Source organism: Dipodomys ordii, unplaced genomic scaffold (genome assembly GCF_000151885.1).
Source record: "Dipodomys ordii isolate 6190 unplaced genomic scaffold, Dord_2.0 Scaffold74, whole genome shotgun sequence".
In the NCBI taxonomy this organism is placed as follows: Eukaryota; Metazoa; Chordata; class Mammalia; order Rodentia; family Heteromyidae; genus Dipodomys; species Dipodomys ordii.
The window spans coordinates 879025-901630 of record NW_012267290.1 but is presented as its reverse complement, the minus strand read 5'-3'; the positions used below and the strand labels follow the sequence as shown (position 1 = coordinate 901630).

The window sequence follows — 22606 nt, the reverse complement described above, 5'->3', positions numbered from 1 at the left end:
TGCCCCGGCTGGCTTTGAACCGCGATCCTCAGATCTCAGCCTCCTGAGTAGCTAGGATTACAGGCGTGAGCCACCAGCGCCCGGCTCTCAGGGACTTTTCCTAATGACTTTGAACCCCGATCCTGAGATCTCAGCTGTGTGAGTAGCGAGGAATACAGGCTTGAGCCCCTGGTGCCCAGGTTTGATATGTCTTTATAAGGGAATGGTACAACGTTAGCAATCATTTTCAAATCAGAGGGAAGAATGCTTGTGTTACAAGAGAAGGTGCAACTGAAATGTGAGTGTAAATGTTATATTAAAAAAAAGACCAGGGCACCTACAGAATAACTGTAAGGAAATGTATTCATAACACGAATATCAAAATACAGTGCTTCTTGTGGGTGAGTTGAGGCAGATGCCTCCCTTCCCCCCTTCATTTTATTATTCGTCAGTGGGGAAAATAGTGCTACTTGGAAAACATTTTGCTGTTCACGGTCAGGTCAAGCTAGGGTAGAAGATTCAGTGGCCAGTGTTGAGTATCTGGGTTTCGAACACCGGGTTGGGCACTGGAATCACCAGGTAAGACTCAGCCCCTGACCTGAGGAGGCTTTGTGAGTTCAGTGTGAGCTTTTAATCATCAAATGAAGGAGTGGCTTGATTGGCGTCTGGACCTGGTAGGTCCTGAGCCACTGTGGGAACCCTGTTGAGAGATGGGCCCAGGCTGTCGCAGGCCTGACTGGAGGGTGCTCACCGCATGGGCACAGTAGCGCCTTCGAAGTGTTTCAGCGGCTGTGTGGTGTAGGGAAGGAGGGTAGACACTCACTTTGGCTGCTGGGGTTGGAGTTGGATCCATGGACAGGAGATGGTGTCTGTCCTCTTCTGATTGTGCAGAGGGTGGGCGGCCGGGCCTTGTTCAACACTGCGAGGGCCGCGCTCGGCTCTGTAGGGAAAGCGATTCTCTGGTTGGCAGCCTGTCCCATGGTGGACAAGTCTGAGCTTCCCACTGTTGCAGGTGTGACCAGGCCTGCTGTGCAGACAAGGGGAGGGGTGAACCTGATCTCCAGAGCCCTCCCAACAGTTCTCAAGGTAATAGAGAGGTCCCAGGTAACCTGGGCTACTGAGTAGTGAGACCCTGTTTCCACTCATCAACTAACCAGCCAGCCAACAAGCCAAAAAAAGGAGAGGGAGGGCCAGATGCAGGCGGCTCACGCCTGTGATCCTAGCCGCTCAAGTGGCTGAGCTCTGAGAATAGTTGTGTGAAGCCTAGGCAGGAAGCTCTTACCTCCCCGTAAACATCCCTTCCCTCCTCTCCCCGCAGCCAAAAAAGCCAGAAGTGGAGCTCTGGCTTACATGGTAGAGTGCCAGCCTTGAGCAAAAGCTCAGGGACAGCGCCCAGACCCTGAGTTTAAACCCCAGGACTGGTACACACACACACTGGTTATTTAGACCTAAAACTGAAAAAAATCTTAGTGTACTAATTGGCGAGGGACCCAGGTGTCCTTTGTTTCCTTGGTTTTTCAGAAATGGGGTCTCAGTATGTATGGCTTTGAACTCTTTTTCTAGTCCTGCTTGGCTTCCCACTCCTGCCTCTGCTAACTTCCAAGTGCTGGGATTACAGGAGTGTGCCACCATGCCTAGATACTTATTTTTTCTTTTTTTGGGGGGGGGTGGTGGTCCAGTTGTGGGGCCTGAACTCTGGGCCTGGGCGCTGTCCCTCAGCTCTTCAGCTTAAGGCTAGCGCTGTACCACTTGAGCCACAGCGCCACTTCCGGCTTTTTTCTTTTTGCTTATGTGGTGCTGAGGAATCGAACCCAGGGCCTCAGGCATGCAAGGCAAGCGCTCTACCACTGAGCTACCTTCCTAGCCCCGATACTTATTTTTTCTAATAAAGCAAGATATAATAATGAATGGCAGGTCTGACTGTCTGTTTGTCCCTCTGTCTTGCCCTCTGAATATTGGAAAGACATATGACTCTCAGTAAAAACTACTACAGTCAGTGGTTAAGTGCAGGAGGAATTAAAAAGTTGCTGTCCTGTTTCTATATTTTTCTTCTTCTGAACATGAATTACTCTTAGTGTGAGGTTCTGAAATTCGTGTGTCCTCTATCCATTTTAGTCTTGTCTATTTTTATGGGGCCTGTCGCTATGGTATTGAGCGATCCTCAAATGTCCATAGGACAGGGTTCTCTGCGGTAGGGAGAGAAGCTGTTTTTGAGTGTGGCTTTCTTTCTTCTCTTTAAAAATTGAGGTATGGCTGGGAATGTGGCTAAGTGGTAGAGTGCTTGCCCAGCATACTTGAAGCCCTGGGTTCAGTTCCCCAGTACCACATAACCAGAAAAAGCTGGAAGTGGCACTGTAGCTGAAGTGGTAGAGTGGTAGCCTTGAGCAAAAGAAGCTCAGAGACAGTGCCTAGGCTCTGAGCAAGCCCCAGGACTGGCAAAAAGACAAAAAAAAATTGAAGTATAATTTACATATATGTGTTAAGTGCAGTTCTGACAAAGGCTTGTGGAGACAAAGCATGTTTATTGCCCCTGTAATGCTCCTCTATCCTGCCCCAGCAGGACATAGCTTATTTTTTCCTAGTCACTTCTTTGTATTGTAATACTGTGTGTGTATGAGGCAGTACTGGGATTGGAACTCAGGGCCTCCTGCTTGTAGGCAAGTCCCTGCCACTGGAGCCCTGCTTCTAGCCTTTGTATGGTCAGCTGTGTTTCAGGTAGGGTCTCAAAGCCAACCTGTAGCCTCAGTCCTGCCTCCTCTGCATCCTATGTAGCTGGCTTACCACCTCTCCCACATTGTTCTTTGTGCTAGAGTCTCACCAACATTTGCCTGGGCAGGCCTCAAACTATGATCTTTCTATCTCCACGATATCTTCCTGTCACCAGCTCCCAAGTAGCTGGGACTTTAGAAATGACCCACTGTGCTGGGCTAATTGGGTGTTTCTAAGTAATCAATAAGTGGTGCTTTGAAGAGATGTGTGTGTGTGTGTGTGTGTGTGTGTGTGTGTGTAATTAAAAATTTGTATCCAGGGCTGGGCTGTATATATGTAGCTCATTCATTGGTTATGAAATTGTCGCACACATGAGGCCCTAATTTCAATACCTATCATAGCAGTAAATAATGATAAACTCAGTATTCTATGTGGTTAGGTGCTCCTAGTAAGTAAATGAAAATACAGTATAGTATACATTATAGTATATATAGTATAGCATACATAGTATGTATTATAGTATATAGTATGTATAATGTATATATATATAGCATATGAGATATATGTATATAGTATATATTATAGTTTATAGTATATGTAGTATATGTTATAGTATGTAGTATACATTATAGTATATAGTGTATGTAATATATGTATATACAGCATGTTGTAGTGTGTTACTGTATATAGAGTATCTATGATAGTTTATGTATGTGTCTAATAGGTGTTGAGGTTCTTTTCCTTAGGTCCAGGGATTCAGGTTGATACTAGAAACCCTGACTCCCAGATGGGAGTGTCAGGGGCTCAGGTCACTCAAGTGTAGGAAGCGTGACTGGTCATGAGCTGTGTCATTGGTGTATGCGTGTGAGCCTGCTGTGTGGCTGCCCTGGTGTTTTGGGCTGTACTGCTGGGTTTGACCTGGAATTATTTCTAGGATCTTCTTTAGGATTATGGGAAGTCCTCGCAACAAGCTTTCTCTTTTTCTTTCTCTTCTTTGAGCTGCCATGTAAATTTAACAATCCACGAAGTTACAGAGTTGCACTTGAAAGATTGAAACAAGATCTGTGTTGCAAAACTGGCTGGAAGCAGATGGCTCAGCCTGCCGGACTGGAGGGGGAGGGGGAGGAGGGGGAGGGGGGAGCAGGCCGAGCCCAGGTCACTCCCCAAACTCATTATGAAATGTATTGACCAGGGTCTGTTTTTCTTTAAGAAAAAAATAAATGAAACTTTCACTGCAGAAGTCATGCACAAACACAGTCTCTATAGGGGAAACAATATTGCAGACACTGCAGAGCAAGCAAAAAATGTCTTGTGGACTAGTCCTAATTCCAGGCCTTTCCTGTCACTGCTGTCTGTGGATAGCTACTGGACAGCGGTGAGCTGTTGGTGTCCTTCACAGTTGTGCAAGCTTGTGTTTCCACCTAGGTGGCACAGAAAGCCATGCGCACTGCCCCGCATGCACGGCCATCTCCCAGGGTGTCTCCTCAGCATGCTGGTAGGCTTGGTCTGGTTTAATTCCTGCCCTCTCTCCCTTGGAATCAGAAGGCTGAGACTAGATTTCAGGGTTCCCTAATTGGCACTGTAAGTCACTTCCTCTCTTTTTGTTACTAGCTGTTGGAAGAAACATTGTTGCTGCTCTTCTGGATTTTTCTCTTGAGTAGTAGGTAGACTGGTGCTTTGATTGTGCATTTGGAGGAAAACATTATTGGGTCACCAATTCCTACGGGGCTACTATAGGCTCTGTGTGTGTGTGTGTGTGTGTGTGTGTGTGTGTGTGATGTGTGGTGTGTGTGTGGTGTGTGTATGAGGGGTATATGCTGCCAGTGTGCATAGGCAATGATCACTTCAAGACTAGGCAGGATTTAGAGCGCACACGTATGTGTTCGCCTGTCCCTGTGGGCCTCCCATCAGCGCTAGCTCCTTTGGGGCCCCACGGTTTGTTCTTTCTGGGCCCCGTCCCGCCCCAGGACTTTGGCCTGTCTGTGGATAGAGCTTGTGCAGGGAAGTCTCAGGATGGCTGGGTGGACTCTGGATGGTAACTTGTAAGCCTGCTTCACCCCATGGGTCCTCTCGGAGCCATCTCAGCATATGGTGAGGCTTACCTTTACAAGCCAAAGTGAGGCATTTGGGAAGATTTTAGTGATATGTGTACACACACACACACACGAGTTTTAGGAAGGATTTATTTTATTTTTGGTTTTTTGTTTTTTGTTTTTTGCCAGTCATGGGCCTGAACTCTGGGTCTGGGTGCTGTCCCTCAGCTCTTCAGCTCAAGGCTAGCCCTCTATCACTGGAGCCACAGCGCCACTTCCGGCTTTTTCTGTTTATGTGGTACTGAGGAATTGAACCCAGGGCCTCATGCTTGCAAGGCATGCACTCTACCGCTGAGCCACCTTCTCAGCCCCGGAAGGATTTATTTTAATGTATGTTAAAGTGGGAAGAGAAAGGAGAGAAACATTTTCTAGTCCTCAGCCAGGAAAATGGGAGCTAAAGAGCCTTGCTGTAGGGCTGTTACTAAGGGTTTGTGTTCGTTAGAGAAGAGGGGTGTGTTCTTCTGTTCACTGCACATCTAGCCAGTATCCCTTGCTCTTTGCAGAGGTCCTAGAAAGCAGGACATTGTCATGTTAGTCCCAGCAGTTCCCACTGCCACCCCTAGGGGCCAGTGTGGCACGGAAGGGGGTGGCTGACAGTGGCCCTGGGCTGTTTGTAGCGGCTTGCCCTGTCTCAAGACTGGCCGTGTACTCACACCACTGGTTACCCAGCCAGGAGGCGGTGCAGGCCTTCGGGGCATTGGCGATCTCCCATCTTGCCTTCACAGCCTTTCTCAGAGGGTGAAGATACATGGGTTGGGACCCTAGGAGACCCACCCCTGCCTTCATACCCTTGTCCAAACCCAGTCCTGCACCCTGCTGCCTCCTCGTCTCTGCCTCTCCAGCAGGTGTTACAGATTTGGTGGCCAGATTAGTGCCTCCTTTTTTTCCTTCCTCTTGGCACTAGACTTTCTGGCCCGAAGAACGCTAGCTTAGCCTTCTAGTCTTGGCCTCATCGCTTGGCACACAGCTGCTGTCCTCTGGCTTTGACGGTCGTCTTGCTTGACAGGTGGTGACCACTGTTCTAAGTAGACAGTTTTCTAATGTTACGGGAGCCGAGGCAGGGGTAGGTAGTATATTTTCTTTTTCTTGGTGGACCTAGGGTTTGAATTTGCTGGGCAGGTGCTGTGCCATCGAGCCATGCTTCTGGCTGCTTTTCGTTTTCTAGTGGCGCTGTGATGCTGTGCAGATCTTTTCCTCCGTTGGCCTCTGGCTGCAGCGGGATGGCTGTCTGACCCTTAGTGTTGTAGTCCTGCACAGGAGGCGGCTGATAGGCCAAGAGCCCTTGCTGGGCTTTCATATTTTGTTCTTAGATGTTTTACACCATCTTTGTCAGCGTTAGAATTTATTGTTTTGTCCTGCTGTTTGTTCAGGCTCTTCCCTGTGATCTGCCTGTGAGTTTGGCTCTTCATCACCATCCATAGTTTGCTGTCTTTTTTTAGGCTAACATTTATTGTGCATTCTATGTTCTCTGTTTGATGTGCATTTTCTCCTTTTCTTTCTGTTTCCTCTCTCACACCTGGGGGGGGGGGACAGAAGAATCTCTAAGAAGAGGAGCTTGGTGATTCTTAAAGGCACTTGTGTAAAGAAATCATTGACTTATTATTATTATTATTATTTTTTTGGCCAGTCCTGGGCCTATAACTTAGGGCCTTGGTGTTGTCCTGGGCTACTTTTGCTCAAGACTAGCATTCTACCACTTGAGCCACAGTGCCACTTCTAGCTTTTTCTGTGATTAATTGAACATAAGAGTCTCACAGACTTTCTTGTCCAGGCTGGCTTCAAACTGTGATCCCTAGATCTCAGCCTCCTGAGTAGCTAGGATTACAGGCATGAGCCACCAGTGCCCAACTCAGTGCCTTATTAAAGTGCCAAGCTGTCCTTTGGGATGGGAGCCTGTGGGGGGGGGTGAATTTTAGAGGTGAGGAAACTGAGGTACAGGAATATGACAAGGCTCAGGGAGAAGAGCTCACTTGGGAAGTCTGAGCTGATTGCAGTCCAGACTGTGTGACAGTACCTTCTCTCTGGGGCAGCACAGCAGCTCACACTTCACCACCATTCTGCCCATCTTCCCCTGCATGGCACAGCCAGCGTGCCACATTTCCCTCCCTGTGACTGGCCTATGAAGATCGTCCGGTCCCAGCGGTCACTCTGTGCATGACCTCTCAGAGCACAGAGAGGGTAGACATACCCGACTGACAGCTGAGATCTGTTACTTTCCTCACTTTTACTTGGTCTGTAAGATAGGGATATCAATGGTTCTTATCTCATGAATCGGTTGGGGGATAAATGAAGTCCAGTATGTGAAATGTTTGGCATGGGTCTGGCTCATAGGTCTTTGATTAATGATGGCCCTTCCACATTCCTGAAAGTGCGCCGGTCTTGGGAAAGCCATGGGTTATGTTCAAGGTTTCCTGGTAGGCCCTTATCTGTTTATTCTGTAACAGTTCTAATGAAGGGCTAGATGTGATTTTATTTCTTGTGAACGTCCCACTGCCTTCTCTTCAAACGATCCAGTTTTCTGCTGGCCCTGAACCGAGTACCACTGTCTCCCTGCTGGCCTGATCTGCCGGCAAGATGGCGGCATATGGTGTCAGTCCCTCCCCCCATCTCTTCCCAGACTGACCAGGGCTCGGCCTTCTGAGTGACTTTGTATTTTCTTCCATTTTTTTGGTGGTTCTGGGTTTGAACTCAGGACATCCCATTTGTCAGGTGGGCACTCTACTACATGAGCTACATCTTCAACCCATAAAGTAGTGTGCATTGGAGTTGGGTTGTTTTTGGTGGTACCAGGGTTTGAACTGTGGGCTTTGTGGTTGCTAGGTAGGCACTCTGCTGCTGAGCCGTGTTTTCTCTCTTTCTTCCTCTCATAATTCTTGACTGTGGGCCTCTGTGATTGGCCCACATTTATTTCATCACTTGGGCTCAAAATATCTTACCTGCTTTATGGTGTTGCTGTGTTGTTGCAATGGATATGTCTGAGCTGGCCCTGGCCCAGTCTGCTTCTCTTTCTCTGGTGTTTGAACTCATTCTCAGTCAGATCATGAAGATCCTGCAGAGGGCTCCTTCTAGAGAAAGCCAGGGTTAGGGTCTTTTCCATCTGCTTTCCACTTATGTTTTATGATCTTCCCTGACATGTCTTTCTTCTCTCCACTTTAGGCCATCTTTTTGCTTTTTTGGGTAAACATGACTGTCTCTCAGGCTGTAGTTACTCAGGCTTTTTTTTTTTATTCAAAATATTTCAACTGATGTCAAAAAATTTAATGTGGACCTTCATCTGTCATTCTGGATGTACTTGTAAAAGCCATCTCTTTTTCAGTCAGTGATGTAAGATTGCTAAATGTTTTTTGCATATTTCTTTCCACTTGTTCGTCCTACTGTACAGCGAAGTTCACATGTGAACATAAAGATTAAGTGCTTTTCCACGCAAGTGCTGGTTTTGAGGACCAGGCAGAAGTCTAGGCTGGGAACTCTCAAATGGTAGGGCCTGAATCTTAGGTTCAGTGCTCGGCATCTTCAGGAGCTGGGTTGCTCTGATGAGCACCAGCAGGTAGCTAAGACCCTGGCGTTTATGCCCTGGTCGCCCCAGCTCAGTGCTGGACTGTGGCATTGTACTGGCATAGGCCAGGGCTGGCAGCCAGCTTTGAACCACCCTAGGCTGGGCCTCAAGGTTTGTTGGCACAGGGGAACAGAGCAGCAGGAGGGCAGCCTGACACTGAGAGGAGAGCAGTGCCCGGGCCCCTGGTCCGTGGGCAGGGGCTGCCCGCTAGCCTTGAGCTCTAAGTGAAGCCTTTTGACTCTGCACTGAGCCCAGGGGTTGGTTTGCTTCGTTTGGGCTGCAGATCTCTGAATGGAATAGGTTGGATTTCTTGCCTTCCCTATCTTGCTGAGATCTGCTGTGTTGTGATTTCAGTTAATTGGTGGCTCACCCATGGTTCACTTCTGGATTTCCTTGAGAGTCGGTAGTTGCATTTCAGGTTCTGGTAGGATGTCCTGGTGCAAGACAGCTGCCGGCTGTGGCTGTCACTATTCAGAGTCTCCTCAGCCCCTCTGAGCTGTCTAGCAGGGGGCCAGCGTAGGGGTGGGACAGAGGGAGGAGGCCAAATACCTGCTGCTTCTTTCTGACTGTGGGGCCTTCTGCAGGCGATGGCCCACAGCGGCCCTGGGAGGCAGGTGCGCTCTTACCTCGGCAGGTGATGTGGGGAGGTAGAGGCTCTGAGGTGGAAGCATTTGTCCCTAACCACACTGGTGGCGGTGACCAACCCATGCCTCTGGGCAGCGACTCTGCTGTGTGCGTGCCCCCTCTTGGATGGGGTGGCATCTAGTCTGAGGAACTAGGTCACTCCGGTCATGCACACATGTCTAGGTGACCCCTGTCCGTGCACATGTGGCTTCCCAGCATAGTTGTGGCACCGCAGCCTTGTGTACAGTGATGATCCAGTGCGAGGAGCAGGCAGTCGTGGGTCTCACCGAGGGCCCTTCACCCTCCTCCAGGTGCACTCCCCCCCCTCCCCCCCCGTGGCCTTGTCTGGGATGTGGTGACTTGCCGAGGTGACGTCACTGGGCATCACCATGGTTACTCACCGAGAAGGCTGCCGGGGAGTCACCGCACGGGGCCTGTGCGCCTCTGGGGGCGAGGACATCAAGCCTCCCGCGTCGAGCACCACCTCCACGTAGGCCTCCCTTTCTGGGGGGCCTGTTCAGGACCCCGGGCTAATTAGCCATCGGCCGTTAGTCCTTTACGCCTCTCGTGTGTGTTTTGGTGTTTTTGGTGGCAGTCACGTGTTGTCAGCTTTTGCTTGAGGCTGGCAGTTGCTCCAGTACCCAGATCGCTTCTTTCCACTGACTCGCGCGCTTCTCCCCGCCAGCCCCCCTCCCAGCCCGGCCGTCCACTCCTGGGCAGCCACCGCTCACCGAGGAGCTGTGGGAAGCTGTCAGTGCTGCCCCGCCGGCCTTGGCCTTTGTCCTCGGGGGACGTAAGCTTCGGCCGCTGTATGTGGGATAATATCTCCCTCCATACTTGACTGAGTTGCTGAGGGCTCGGGGGAGAAAAGAGGCCTCAGAAGTGCTTGGGAAGGTGAGTGTAGACCCTGTTGCCATTCAAGTGTTCCTTGGTGTTCTGGGTTCCAGGGCTAGTCCTAAAGGTCACCTAGAAGACCACCAGACAACTCCCGTGTCTCTCACAGCTTATTTTCCCCAGGGCTGCTCGGCTCCTGCTGTCTTCCTCCCTCCAGACCTGGCTCTGGGTACGGTCGTGCCAAGTCATCCTTCATCCACATCCACCCCCAGCCTCCTCCTGGGCCTGTTACCACGCAACCCACCCCTCCACATGCGTGTCCTCACCCCTGCCCAAGGCACGGCAGAAACAGGGCTGGCACCTTGCTCAGCCTGCGTGTGAGAACTGTGCTTTCCATCAGTCTCTGCCTACTGCTTTTTTTTTTTTTTTGGACAGAGTCTCATCATATTGCCCTGGCTGTGCTCAAACTCATGAGCTTATGTGATCCTCTTGTTTCAGCCTTCTGAGTACCTGGTCTACAGGTGTGTGTGAACACCAGCAGCTCTGCCTGGTTATTTTTTTTTTTAATTAATTTATTTATTTTTGTTGGTCATGGGGCTTGAACTCTGGGCCTGGCCCAGAGCTTTCCCTCAGCTCTTTAGCTCAAGGCTTGCACTCTACCACTTGAGCCACAGCGCCACTTCTGGTTTTCTGAGTGGTTTATTGGAGATAAGAGTCTTATGGACTTTTCTGCCAGGGCTGACTTTGAGCCACAATCCTCAGATCTCAGCCTCCTGAGTAGCTAGGATTACAGATGTGAGCTACCGGCGCCCGGCTCTGCCTGGTTTTAAGAACACTGTCTTAGAACTGAGTTTGAATATTTAAAACTCTACCTTGCTTTTTGGTACCTGTGTTCATTTCTGCATTTTGGGAGTTGCTGCATTTTCCCTTTTCCTTTTCCATTTCCTTTCCATTTTCTTTGTAGCACAAGGGTTTCGTACCTGCTAAGCAGATGCTCTATCATTTTACTCTGGCTATTTTTAAGGTAGGTCTTAACTTTTTTGTTCAGGCTATCATGGTCAGCAATCTCTACTTTCTGCGTACTTAGGATTACAGGCATGAGCCACCAGATCCCAGCTGAACATTACCTGTTTATAGTCTAAAACTGGATGGGATAGGCAAAGATACCATCCCTGTCCTCAGGGGGCTGATAGTCTGATTTGTGGTACAGGCTGAATAGCCTTTGTTTGAAATGCCACGTATAACAGTGTATGGAGACTTTTGAATTTGGGGGGTTGGGTATATTACCATAAGCATAATGTGCTATCTTGGGGATGGGACCCAAGTCTAAACACAGAGTTTACACACACCTTACGCACATAGCCTGAAGGTAATTTTACACAGTATTTTCAGCGTGCCTGGGCATTGCTATTTGTCATTTGGGGCCAGGTGTGGAACATTCCTCTTGTGGCATCCTGGTGGTGGTGCTCACAGAATGTGAGATTTTTGGAGCATTCTGGGTGTTCAGACGAGGGATGTTTGATTGCCGTAGAAATCGCTGCAGATCTCCGCATCCTGACTGCATGGCCAGCGCTGGGCCCACATTATCTCCTGCCGTGCCCACATCCGCTCATTTGACTCCAGAGGGCTCTGTCTCTGAGAGCCATCAAGGATGGAGGGGTAAAGGAAAGGGAAGGGCGGGGGTCCTAGGGTGGTCTGTGAAAATCCTTTCAACAGAATGGCCTTGTTGCTTGACTAAATGGCTCAGACCCATGGAAGTATTTGCTAATTGGGATAATTTATTATTTGTTGGAGAGAATTCATTGTAACCAGATCAGATGACCGATTTCTGTGCTCATCGCTGTCATTTGGGGATCATTATTCTTTGCTTCTTTACTGTATCTCTTAGGCAGGAATGAGTGCTGGGTGCTGTGTTGGAGGGGAGGCTGTGTGTGGTCCTGGTCCTGAGTGGGGTGGGCGGGCTTTAGGTACCTGTCATCTTGACGGTAGTGTTGTGGGAACCATGGTGCTCTGATATGGTATGATCTACTTAAAAACAAACACACCTTCAGAAAGTGAGGGAAAGCAGAATACCTAAGAATTTAAGTTGTTATTGTCTGACCTGTGGTTTAGAAATAATGAATTGGGCCAGGTGCCAGTGGTTCACGCCTGTCATCCCAGCTACTCAGAAGACTGAGATCTGAGGATCACAGTTCAAAGCCAGCCCAGGCAGGAAAGTCTGTGAGACTCTTATCTCTAATTAACCACCAGAAAACCAGAAGTGGCACTGTGGCTCAAGTGGTAGAGTGTGAGCCTTGAGCTGAAGAGCTAAAGGACAGCATCTGGGCCCAGAGTTCAAGGCCCATGATGGACAAAAACAAAAGAAAAAAAAAAGAAATAATGAGTTGGTCAGTAACATGTTGAGTCCTATATTATCTGAAGCTTGTATTTTTTTTTCAAAATTATTATACTGTGGCCAGAACTCAGGGTCTCCTGCTCTTGCTCTTTTGTTTGTTTTGCCCGGTCATGGGGCCTGAACTCTGGGCCTGGGCACTGTCCCTCAACTCTTTAGCTCAAGGCTAGTACTCTAGCACTCGAGTCATAGCGCCATTTCTGGCTTTTTCTGCTTATGTGGTGCTGAGGAATCGAACCCAGGGCCTCATGCATGCAAGGCAAGTACTCTACCACTGAGCCACCTTCCCAGCCCGTCTCTTGCTCATTTTTTATTTGTTGTTTTCCTCTCATGGCTGGCACTCTACTACTTGAGCCAGGCCTCTAAAGTTGCACTTTTTCTTCTTACTGGGAGATGGAATCTTTCAGATTACAAGTGTAAACCACCATTGTCCAGCTAGGAAAATCTTTTTTTTTTTTTTTTGATCGGTCGTGAGACCTGAACTCAGGGCCTGGGCACTATCCCTCAGCTCTTCAGCTCACAGCTAGTGCTCTACCACTTGAGCCATAGCATCACTTCTGGCTTTTTTCTGCTTATGTGGTGCTGAGGAATGGACCCCAGGGCCTCATACATGCAAGGCAAGCACTCTACCACTGAGCCACCTTCCCAGACCCAGAAAATCTTTTTTTTTTGGTCGGTTGTGGGGCTTGAACTCTGGGCCTGGGCGTTGTCCCTCAGCTCTTCAGCTCAAGGCGAGCGCTCTGCCACTTGAGCCACAGCGCCACTTCCGGTTTTCTGGTGGTTTATTGGAGATAGGAGTCTCACGGTCTTTCCTGCCCGGGCTGGCTTTGAACCGCGATCCTCAGATCTCAGCCTCCTGGGTAGCTAGGATTACAGGCGTGAGCCACCAGCGCCCGGCCCAGAAAATCTTAAATACATACCATACCCATTAAAACAAAAGTAATATGATGTGGCCTGATCAATAATGTCAGCGGTCTAGAAGGTTTAGGTGAGGGTCTTGGACACTCACTGGGGTTTCTCACCAAAGGCAAGTCAGATTTTCTTCTGAGAAGAAAAAGTCCAAGTGTGTTGAGTATTCTCTGAGGAGGGCAGGGGGAGAGGAGGCAGAAGAGGATCGCAAGCTCTCAGGTAGTGGTGCTGAGCTATGACACTTGATTCTGCTGGCATCCACACATGGTGACGTGTGGACCAGGAAGACCACAGGCGTTTACGTATCATCACAACTGTGTTCTCCCGTGTGCGTGGCACCCATCAGCAGAGTTGCTGGCTAATTCCTGGGGAGAATGAAGGCTTGGGAGCCCGCGCTGTTGCAGCTCCGTTATAGAGGCTGGTCTTCTTCGATGGTAGCTGAGCAAAGGGCTCCGTGTCTTTGAAAGGCAGTGTGCGGGCAACATTTTGGCCTTTGCTTGAGTCTAGAATATAACACTTCAAAAATTTTAAGTTATGATACGTTAGACTTAACAGATAAAGCTGGTAGCTTTCCAGTAAAATATTAAGAATGGTATTTGAACTGGCACTGGTGGCTCAGGTTTGTAATCCTAGCGACTCAGGAAGCTGAGGTCTGAGGATTGAGGTTCTAAGCCAGTCTGGGCAGGGAAGTCCATGAATGTTTTATTCCCAATTAAACACCCAAAGGAAAAAAGCCTGAAGTGGAGCTGAGGCTCAAGAGGTGGAATGCTAGCCTTGAGCCAGCTAGTCTTTAGCATAAAAACTCAGGGACAGTGCCAGGCCCTGAGTTCAGATCCAGGGCTAGCACATTTGCACGTGCGTGTACGCGCATGCGTGCACACACACACACACACACACACACACACACACACACACACACGATATATGAGCCCTGTAGTACTAGCTACTCAAGAGGTTGAGATCTGAGGATCACAGTTCAGAGCCAGCCTAGATAGAAAACCCCATGAGACTCTTACCTTTAATTGACCAGCTAGAACTGGAGGTGTGGCTTAAGTGGTAGAGTGCCAGCCATGAGTGAAAAAGCAGCGCACAAGCTTGAGGCCCTGACTTCCAAGTCCCAGAAGTGCCAAGAATGAGGATACACAAGATACTGATTCAAGAACTGAAAACTTGAACTGTAGCACTGTGCAGTGGGTGATGTTGAAATACCAAAGCTGAGGTTTGGCAGACATTCTTGAAGGGGTGCGACTCTTACCTTGACCCATAAATGACGCGTTACAGAGGGAGCAAGCGCCCGAGCTTCTGCATGTAGGGCTCTTACTCCAAACCTCACTCTCCTAAGCTTTCAGAGAACCCCCTTAGCTGTGAGTGAATCCCTGCTGGGGGCCTGTGTCCTGGCCATGCCGCTGGGCTGTCAGGCTGTGTTGCCACAGCGCTGGGTGGGTGGAGAGAGCGAGAGCGGCACCGTGTGCACATGCGTACGTGTGTGGAGGCATGTGTTGTGCAGCCTCGGTCATGTGACAATAGCAGTTTGCAACTCTGAATCACAGAGAAGGTTTGTTTTCCTGTTCTGTCAGTTCCAGTTAGAAGCCGGTGGCAGATGTCCTCATTAGGGGCCATTACACATCAGGATGTGTGCGCTGGGCCCGGACAAGGCTCACCCTCTTTAGACACTGACCCGTCCACACATTCCAGGGTAGCCAGGCCCTCCGGGGGGTGACAGCACTAGAGCTGAGGGGCAAGGGGGGCTCCAGATCCCCCTAAAACTCTACGGGGGTGCCTTTGGCAAAGGTTTTTGTCCAAACAAGGGATTTTGTTAAGTGGAGACTATAAAATGTAGGGCAGTGATTTGCTGAAATACTGTTGTTATCCTGAAGTAGAAGCTTCTGGGTTTCTCCCCTGCGGCAGCATCACGTGCAGCACCTGTGCCAGAGTGAACGGAGGTGGAGGTCAGGGAAGGCCCTGTGCAGGGGGCTCCTGGAGGCGGGGGGCGGGGGACAGCTGTGACTTCCCTCCCTTCCCCACCTCCTGGGCCTGCCTGCCATGTAACCCTATCGGCTGGTGACTCCATGAGCCTCCTGCTGTGGTCTGCACCATGGAGCTCTGGCCAGCCTAGCTTCGTAAGGACGGTGAAGACAGGAGGAGGGCAGTCGGCAACGGCATCGTGCGAAGCCCGGCCACCTCCATGGGGCGCCGGTGTCCCCTGTTTGGCCGATCCCATGATCCCTTTGGCCCTCTGAGGGGCATGTGCGTGTGCAAAGGTCTTTCCAGCCCTTGCCGCTAAATGATTAACAGCGGCTTGGACGACGGGCAAGGTCAGAGCGAAGCTGCGACCTTGAGTTGTGTTGAGAAGCAGCTGAGATGCCAGCGGAGGACGGATTTCCATGGAATGGAAGCTGGGGGGAGGGGAGGTCTAGACCTGCAGAGTCTATCAGAGAAAAAAATAGCACGTGAATGTGAATGGAAAGCAGTTTAATGCCGTGTTTTATTTTGTGAGATTCCACACCTACTGAATTTGCTAGGGTTGTGACCTTGGACACCAACCAGATAGATGTGAGTTCAAACCCAAAGCTGTCTGTTCCAGTCCTGTAACTTTGGCAGTCTGAAGTCTGACCTCCCGCCCCCTATCTGCAGCTCAGTTACCTAGAATCTCAAAAACTGTGCTTCCCCCCTCCCCCAAGTTGAACTGGATTGGAGATAGGAGCCTTTTGGAGTCCTCTGCTGGGGCTGGCTTTAAACTCAGCCTCCTGAGTAGCGAAGGTACAGGCATGAGCCACAAGCACAGCCTTTTCAGGGTCGTCTCAAATTGTTTTGAAACTCAAATTAGATACAATTTATAAAAATGTCTGAGAGGCACTTAATAAAGACAGTTTCCCTTCCTTCTTTCTCTTCTGCTTTTAAAAATTAAGATTTAGGAGTACTATAAATAAAACCGACAATCAAATTTGTTTTAACTGGAGTTGGGGAGAAAGGCTAGAGAAGAAGGCCCGGCCGGCAGTGTGGGAGCAAACAGGAAGCAGGCAGGTCGCCTGCTTCCAACAGGCAGATCTCGCTGCTTACCAACAAGCTAGAAAGTTCTTAAGAGAGAAGAAAAGGCTTACAAAAACAGCGGCAGAGTTTGTTGGCCAAACATCTCAGGCGCGCTGTCTGAGGACTGGAAACCCAGGAATTTTGGAAACACAACCCTGCCTTCATTTTCAGTGGTAGAAACCCCAAACTTCCTGCTCTGGAAAGTGGGGGTGGCCACTAGGATTTCTGCCAAGAATAGTCTGCTCCCCCCCCCCCAGCCTGGGTTGGTGCTGCCATCTGATGTCTGAACTTGGTATTGCACCATGTCTGTAGCTTCCATCAGCTTCTATGGAACTAGTTAGAAGTTCTGGGTTTGTTTGGTTTTCCTTCTTCAGTACTGGGTCTTGAACTTAGGGCCTCATACTCTTACTCTGCTTGCTTATGGCTGCTGCTCTGCCACATGACCACACCTCCAAGACTCTAGATTTTTTCCCATGTTGGGGATGGAATCCCCAGCCTGAGGAAAGCGAGGTAAGCTCTCTACCTTAGAGCCACACCCAAGTCCTTTACTCCAGCTTTCCCGGCGTGATGAGAAATTTACCCCCGAAAGGCGATTGCTGCGAAGTCACTGCCACCGGGCCTAGAGAAATGTGCACAGGGGCGGGGAGCGCTCTCTTGTTCCCAGCTCTGCTTTCTTGGGCATTCACAGTGCAGACGCTCTATCACATTTCAGCCCTCGAGGCCCTGGGTAAAATGCCTTTGCTCAATCTTTGCAACTTTCTTATTATCCTGCAGAGTTATTTTTGCAGTCCGTGGTTTGTTATTGTAGAGATGCTTGCTAGTAGAACTTGCCAGACAAGCTGGGAAGAGGCCAGGACTGAGGAGGGGCCCAAATGCACCCAAAGTATTTTTGGACCAGGGTAAAAAAGTGAAAAAAGGTCTGCAGAACTGTTCAGACAGTTCGCATTGACAAGGGCACCGATTTTACCTCATTTATATACTTATTTTGCATCACTACTAGGGTTTGAACTTGGGACCTCATTTGTGCTTGGTGCGCTGGCTCCTAGCACTGGAACCATGCCTCTAGTCATTCTTTTGCTGGTTCTTTTGGAGATGAGGTCTAGAGAACCCTTCCTTCCTTCCTTCCTTCCTTCCTTCCTTCCTTCCTTCCTTCCTTTCTTCTGTCCGTCTGTCTTTCCTTCCTCCCTCCCTCCTTCCCTCCCTCCCTCCCTCCCTCCCTTCCTTTTTCTTTTATTGGTTGTAGGGCTTGAACTCTGGGCCTGGGCACTGCCCCTGAGCTCTTCTGCTCAAGGCATGCACTCTGTCACTTGAGCCATAGCGTCACTTCCAGTTTTCTGGTGGTTAATTGGAGATAAGAGTCTTACGGACTTTCAAGTCCCGGCTGGCTTTGAACCACGATCCTCAGATCTCATCCTCCTGAGTAGCTAGGATTACAGGCATGAGCCACTGGTGCCTGGCTTCTAGAGAACCTTTCTACCTGGGCTGGTCTCAAACTGTAATACTCCAGATCTCAGCCTCCACTGCCTGAGTAGTTAGGGTTTCAGGCATGAGCCACCAGCACCTGTCGCCTGGTGGTTGAGGAGGAATGTGGCATAATGGCCGCATGCCTGGAAGTAGCCTAGGGAGTATTCTGGGATGGGGGGGGGCAGTGACCAGCAGCAGTAGTACTTGCAAGGCATGCACTCTACCACTGAGCCACCTTCCCAGCCCCACAGCAGCAGTAGTACTTGAACTCAGGCCCTCACAGTTGCCAGGCAAAGTGGCGTACTCCACCACTTGAGCCACAACTCCAGCCCTTTTTTGGTATTTTTCAGGTAGTGCCTCACTTTTTTTTTTTTTTCCTGAGCCAGCCTCAGATCATAATCCTGCTTGTGTCTCCTGAGTAGCTGGATCACAAACGTGTGTCACCATGTTTGGCAAACCTGGGTTTTACACCTGCCTCAGCCCTGTGGCTCCTGGCAGGCACTTTGCTGGTTTCCTTTCCTCAACTACATACTATCTCAATACACAGGATGTGAACAGATGACCCAGGACAGAGATGAGGAGGCAGAGCCGGGCTGGGCAGGGCAGGAGTCTCCTTGTAGCCCTTTGCCACTGTGGTCGGGTAGGCGATGCTCAGGGTTCGTTCCCTGGAGCGTGACAGGGGGAGGCTGGAGTGGGGTTTGTTTCCAAGACCCGCACATTATTATGACGGCCCTGGCCCTCCTGGCTAGGGAGTGTGTGTCTTAGACAGCTGTGTTCATGTGTGAGCCGCAGGGTTGTGCGTGAGGGCTTTCCCCACGCTTGTCTGCCAGTGTGCGGGCCTCTGGTGTGGGCGGGGCCTGAGGACAGCGGGACTCGGGCCCCACCCTCAGGGACACAGGTGTAAACCGGCCCCATGTGTCTGCTGAAGAGCCGTGGGGTTGTGTTTTCCAGCCACAGTCAGAGAAAGCCCGCTTAAAAACGGCGGGGCCCTTTTGGCAGAGGAGCGGGCCACTGAAGGCTCATGCTGGCGCGCTTTCCTTTGCGCTTTTCAGTATGTTGTACACTCTTTCCCGGGAAGCAGGAAGGATGACGGTGTGATCAGTGTCTCTCCCCTCCGCAGACACGTGTGGGCCGTGACTCACTGTGGCCTTTGCCTCCCCCGAAGAAGGCAGCAGCATGGCCAGCGTGCTGTCTCGCCGGCTGGGTAAGCGCTCCCTCCTGGGGGCCCGGGTGCTGGGACCCGGTGCTTCGGATGGGCCAGCGGGGACTGGAGCACCCTCGGAGCCGCCGCCACCGTTGGAGCTGCCAGAGGGCGCCATTCCGCAGCCCACCCTCGCCTCTAAGGACCCTGCATGCCAAGAACAGCCCAAGGAGGCCCGCAAGGCTCTGGGCACCCCGGGCCTCCAGCAGGTGGCCTTTCAGCCTGGACAGAAGGTAAGTGGATCCAACCCGGACAGGCCCTGCGTCCAAGGCTTGGGCCTTGATTTCCCTGAGTGACCAGCTGGAAATGCTCTGGGCTCTGGTTTGATCTCGGACTGCCTCCTCCAGCCCCGGGGCTCTAAGCAGTGAATGCGCTGTCATTTCTCCCTTGGGGGCCCATGGCAGTGTCTAGTTGACAAGGTGGCCATGCATTCTGGGATGCTCCAAGCCCAGCCCTAGCTCAGGGGTGTGTCATCTGCAACTTTACACAGTCTGGAAAAGGGCCTCAAATCTATGCAAGTTGACACCAGGCAGGGCGAGGCATGCCTGTAATCACAGCAGTTGGGAAGGCTGAGGCAGGAGGATTTTAAGCCTAAAGCAAGCCCTGCCTTCCAGCTCCTCCTCACGGACGTCTCTGAAGGGAGGGACACAGGGCACAGGGCACAGGCAGTCCTGAGCAGGTGGCACAGCAGATGTGCAGGGGCACTGGCAGCGGTTCTAGATTCAGTGCAAAGCCCAGCTGCCGGTCCACCCCCTGGCCCAGGCCAGGGTCCATAGGGATCTCTGGGGAAGAATGGGTGGTGGTGAGTACTGGGACCTGCACGGCAGCCTGCCTGTCTCCAGAAGCTGTAACAATACCACACAGAGTCATTTGTCGATGATCATTTTCATTTGACTTGATGTTCAGGGGGCTGGGAATGAGAGGTGAGCAGAAGAACGAGAGGAGCTGGACTCGATTGTAGGTACCCTTGGTATCCAACCCACTCTCTGCATAGCTAACCTGTTCCTGTGATGATGGCATTAATCCTGTCCCACAGCAGAGCTGCCATGTTCTAGCGACTTTCTAGCGCTGTTCCATGGGGTATTAAGCTTTGTACCACCTGAACTTTGGGACAGACTGTAGGGCAGCGTATGACTTAAAGATGAGTGTGCCCAGGGAGACTGTGGCAGACTGGTCCTGACTCCCGGCTGTGAGCCTGGGTGGGGGTGAGCTGACCAGGCCGCGTTCCCTGCAGGTGCGTGTGTGGCATGGCGGCCAGGAGCGCTTGGGGCTGGTGGAGCGGCACCGCTGGGCGGAGGACGAGGTGACGGTCTGGCTGCTGGACCAGAAGCTGCAGGTGTGCTGCAAGGCGGAGGAAGTGTGGCTGGCGGAGCGGCAGGGCGCCCCTGCGCCTCAGGGGCCTCCCCAGGAGCACGGGGCCCGGGGCCCAGCCTACAGACCCGTCTCTAGGAACATTGACGTCCCCAAGAGGTTTGTGGGGGCAGCGGGGGTGCAGCGTGAACTGCATGGAGGGGTGCTGGGTCCTAGGTGCCTGCCAATACGGATGGCATTCTTTCAGCAGAGATGGGAGCCCTTGTTCTGCTGAGCTTGCTTATTTATCCAGTTATTTATTTATTTATTTAGCCAGTCCTGGGGCTTGAACTCAGGGCCTGGCCATTGTCCCTGAGCTGCTTTTGCTCAAGACTGGTACTCTACCACTTGAGCCACAGCACCACTTCCGGCTTTTTCTGTGTATGTGGTACTGAGGAATGGAATCCAGGACTTCATGCATGCTAGGCAAACACTCTACCACTAGGCCTCATTCCCAGCCCCATTTGGATATTTTTAAAAAGTTATTACATAGGTAATGTATTGTTACATAAGTCAGGTAATGAGTACATTTCTTTTTGGATAATGTCACCTTCTCACTGGCTCTCTCCCAGTTTTTCCCTCCCATCCCTACCCACAAGTTGTATAGTTCTTACTCCCCCCCTCCCTGGGTCATAGGGCTTGAACTCAGTGCCTGGGTGCTGTCCCTAAGCTCTTTTTAATCAAGGATAGCATTCTACCACTTTGATCCAAATCTCTACTTCTGGGTTTTGAATAGTTAATTGGAGCTAAGAATCTCATGGGGACTTTTCTGCCTGGGCTGGCTTTGAATTGCAATGCTCAGGTTATAGTGGCTAGGGTTATAGTGGTAAGCCACTGGTACCCAGTTGTATAGTTCCTTTTCAACATCGTGTCTAGTGAGTACCACTGCTGCATTTGTTTGTTTACTTTGTCCCTCCATTTCTGTGCCCCCTTACCCTCTCAAAGACATAAACAAGCAAACAAGATAAAAAGAAAACAAATAGCAAAAAAGAAAACACTTCTTGTTTCCATCTCCTGGAGTTTATTTTGATAACTGCTATTGTCTATGATCAGATGCACACAGGTCTTTGTGTCACTCTGTGTGAATACCCAGAGTCATTTGGATATTTATGACATTGTTCTCAGGCTGTACAGGATTACCTATAAGGCAGAGGGCCACAGCGTTCAGTGGGAGGTGTGCCTGTCTGTCCCATTGCATACCAAGTGACATTGGGACCCTGGCAGCCCATGGGCCCAACCTTCCCCATTCCTGTTTATAAGAACACAGAAAGACATCGCTACTCCCTGTAACTCTCAGTTTGGCAAAGGGCTCCTCCCTCCAGGCTTCCACCAAATTCAGCTCCTAGTCTTTAAAGAGGAGACACAGAAAGCAGTTGCTCAGACCTGGAGTTGGCACCCGGCGGGGTGATGTGGGCTTCTGGGCACGGGCTGCTCCAAGGTAGTTTATTTGTGGATCCTCAAACTTTAATGTAATTCAGTACAATTGTTATGTGCTACTTGTCCAGAAATATATTCCTCTTTAAAAAAATTTAAAAATGTAAACTCCTCCCTAGCCCAAGGCTGTGCAAAAGTGGGAAGCAGGCTCTTTGCAGCCTGGATCCCTGACACTTGGACTGGATTGACTATTCGAAGACATCAGTGTTGAACAAAGAGTGGGTGTTTTGTTTTAGAGTTGTAGGAGGCGACTTTTTCCTGGGAATATAGATCTTTGATGTTAGACCATCATTATGCTTTTTTTTCCCCGCTAGTCTTGGCATTTGAACTCAGGACTTGGACACAGTCCCTGAGCTGCTTTTGCACAAGGCTAGCACTTGAGCCACAGTACCATTTCTGGCCTTTTCTATTTATGTGGTACTGAGGAATCGAACCCAGGGCTTTATGCATGCAAAGCAAGCACTCTACCACTGAGCCACCTTCCCAGCCCCTCATTATGCTTTAAAAAGAGAGTCTACCCACTGGCATCACTTCCCACTCCTGCTGTGGAGCGGTGCAGCCTGTCCCATCTCTGGCTGCTCGCTGGCGCGGTTGACAGTAGACCCTGTGTTTTGAGGCCAGGAAGCCACGTTGTGATTGTGTATTCAGCTGGATGCCAGCCAGGAGTTTGCTTTTCTGTTCAGTGGAAGTGAAATTCTAAGCTCATAAACTGTTTAACTTAGTGGTTTCAAACCCAGTCGCCTAGTTTAGTAGACTCGAATTATAAAGAGTGATAGTACAGCCCTTTGGAGCAGACTAGCTATCTAGAAATTCATTTCAGTATTTCTTTTCCTAATACATTAACTTACAGCTCTAATTTTACTTCAAGTCAATGTAATTGTATAGAGACTTTAAGAAAAATCACATCTAGTATATGTATGAGTCAAGCGGAAATGGTCAGATAATGTGATGTCAGGAAAATGAACCCTTAGATATGTATTTTAATGTTTTTTTCTTTCATGCATGTGTTTCTAACGCATTTATAAGATTAT

At 50.1% G+C, this 22606-nt stretch overlaps 1 protein-coding gene across 2 annotated transcripts in view; it reads left to right on the top strand.

The window, feature by feature from the left end:
- Positions 1-22606, top strand: part of Znf395 (zinc finger protein 395) — a 38643-nt gene that overhangs the window by 7544 nt on the left and 8493 nt on the right. The window contains exons 2-3 of one of the 2 annotated variants that reach the window (XM_013024259.1): positions 18711-19024; positions 20026-20261. In XM_013024259.1, coding sequence (XP_012879713.1) covers positions 18767-19024; positions 20026-20261 — 494 coding nt within the window. In that variant the 5' untranslated portion in view covers positions 18711-18766. Of the gene's footprint in view, positions 1-18710; positions 19025-20025; positions 20262-22606 lie in introns of those variants that run through there. The other variant, XM_013024260.1, reaches the window with a different exon arrangement.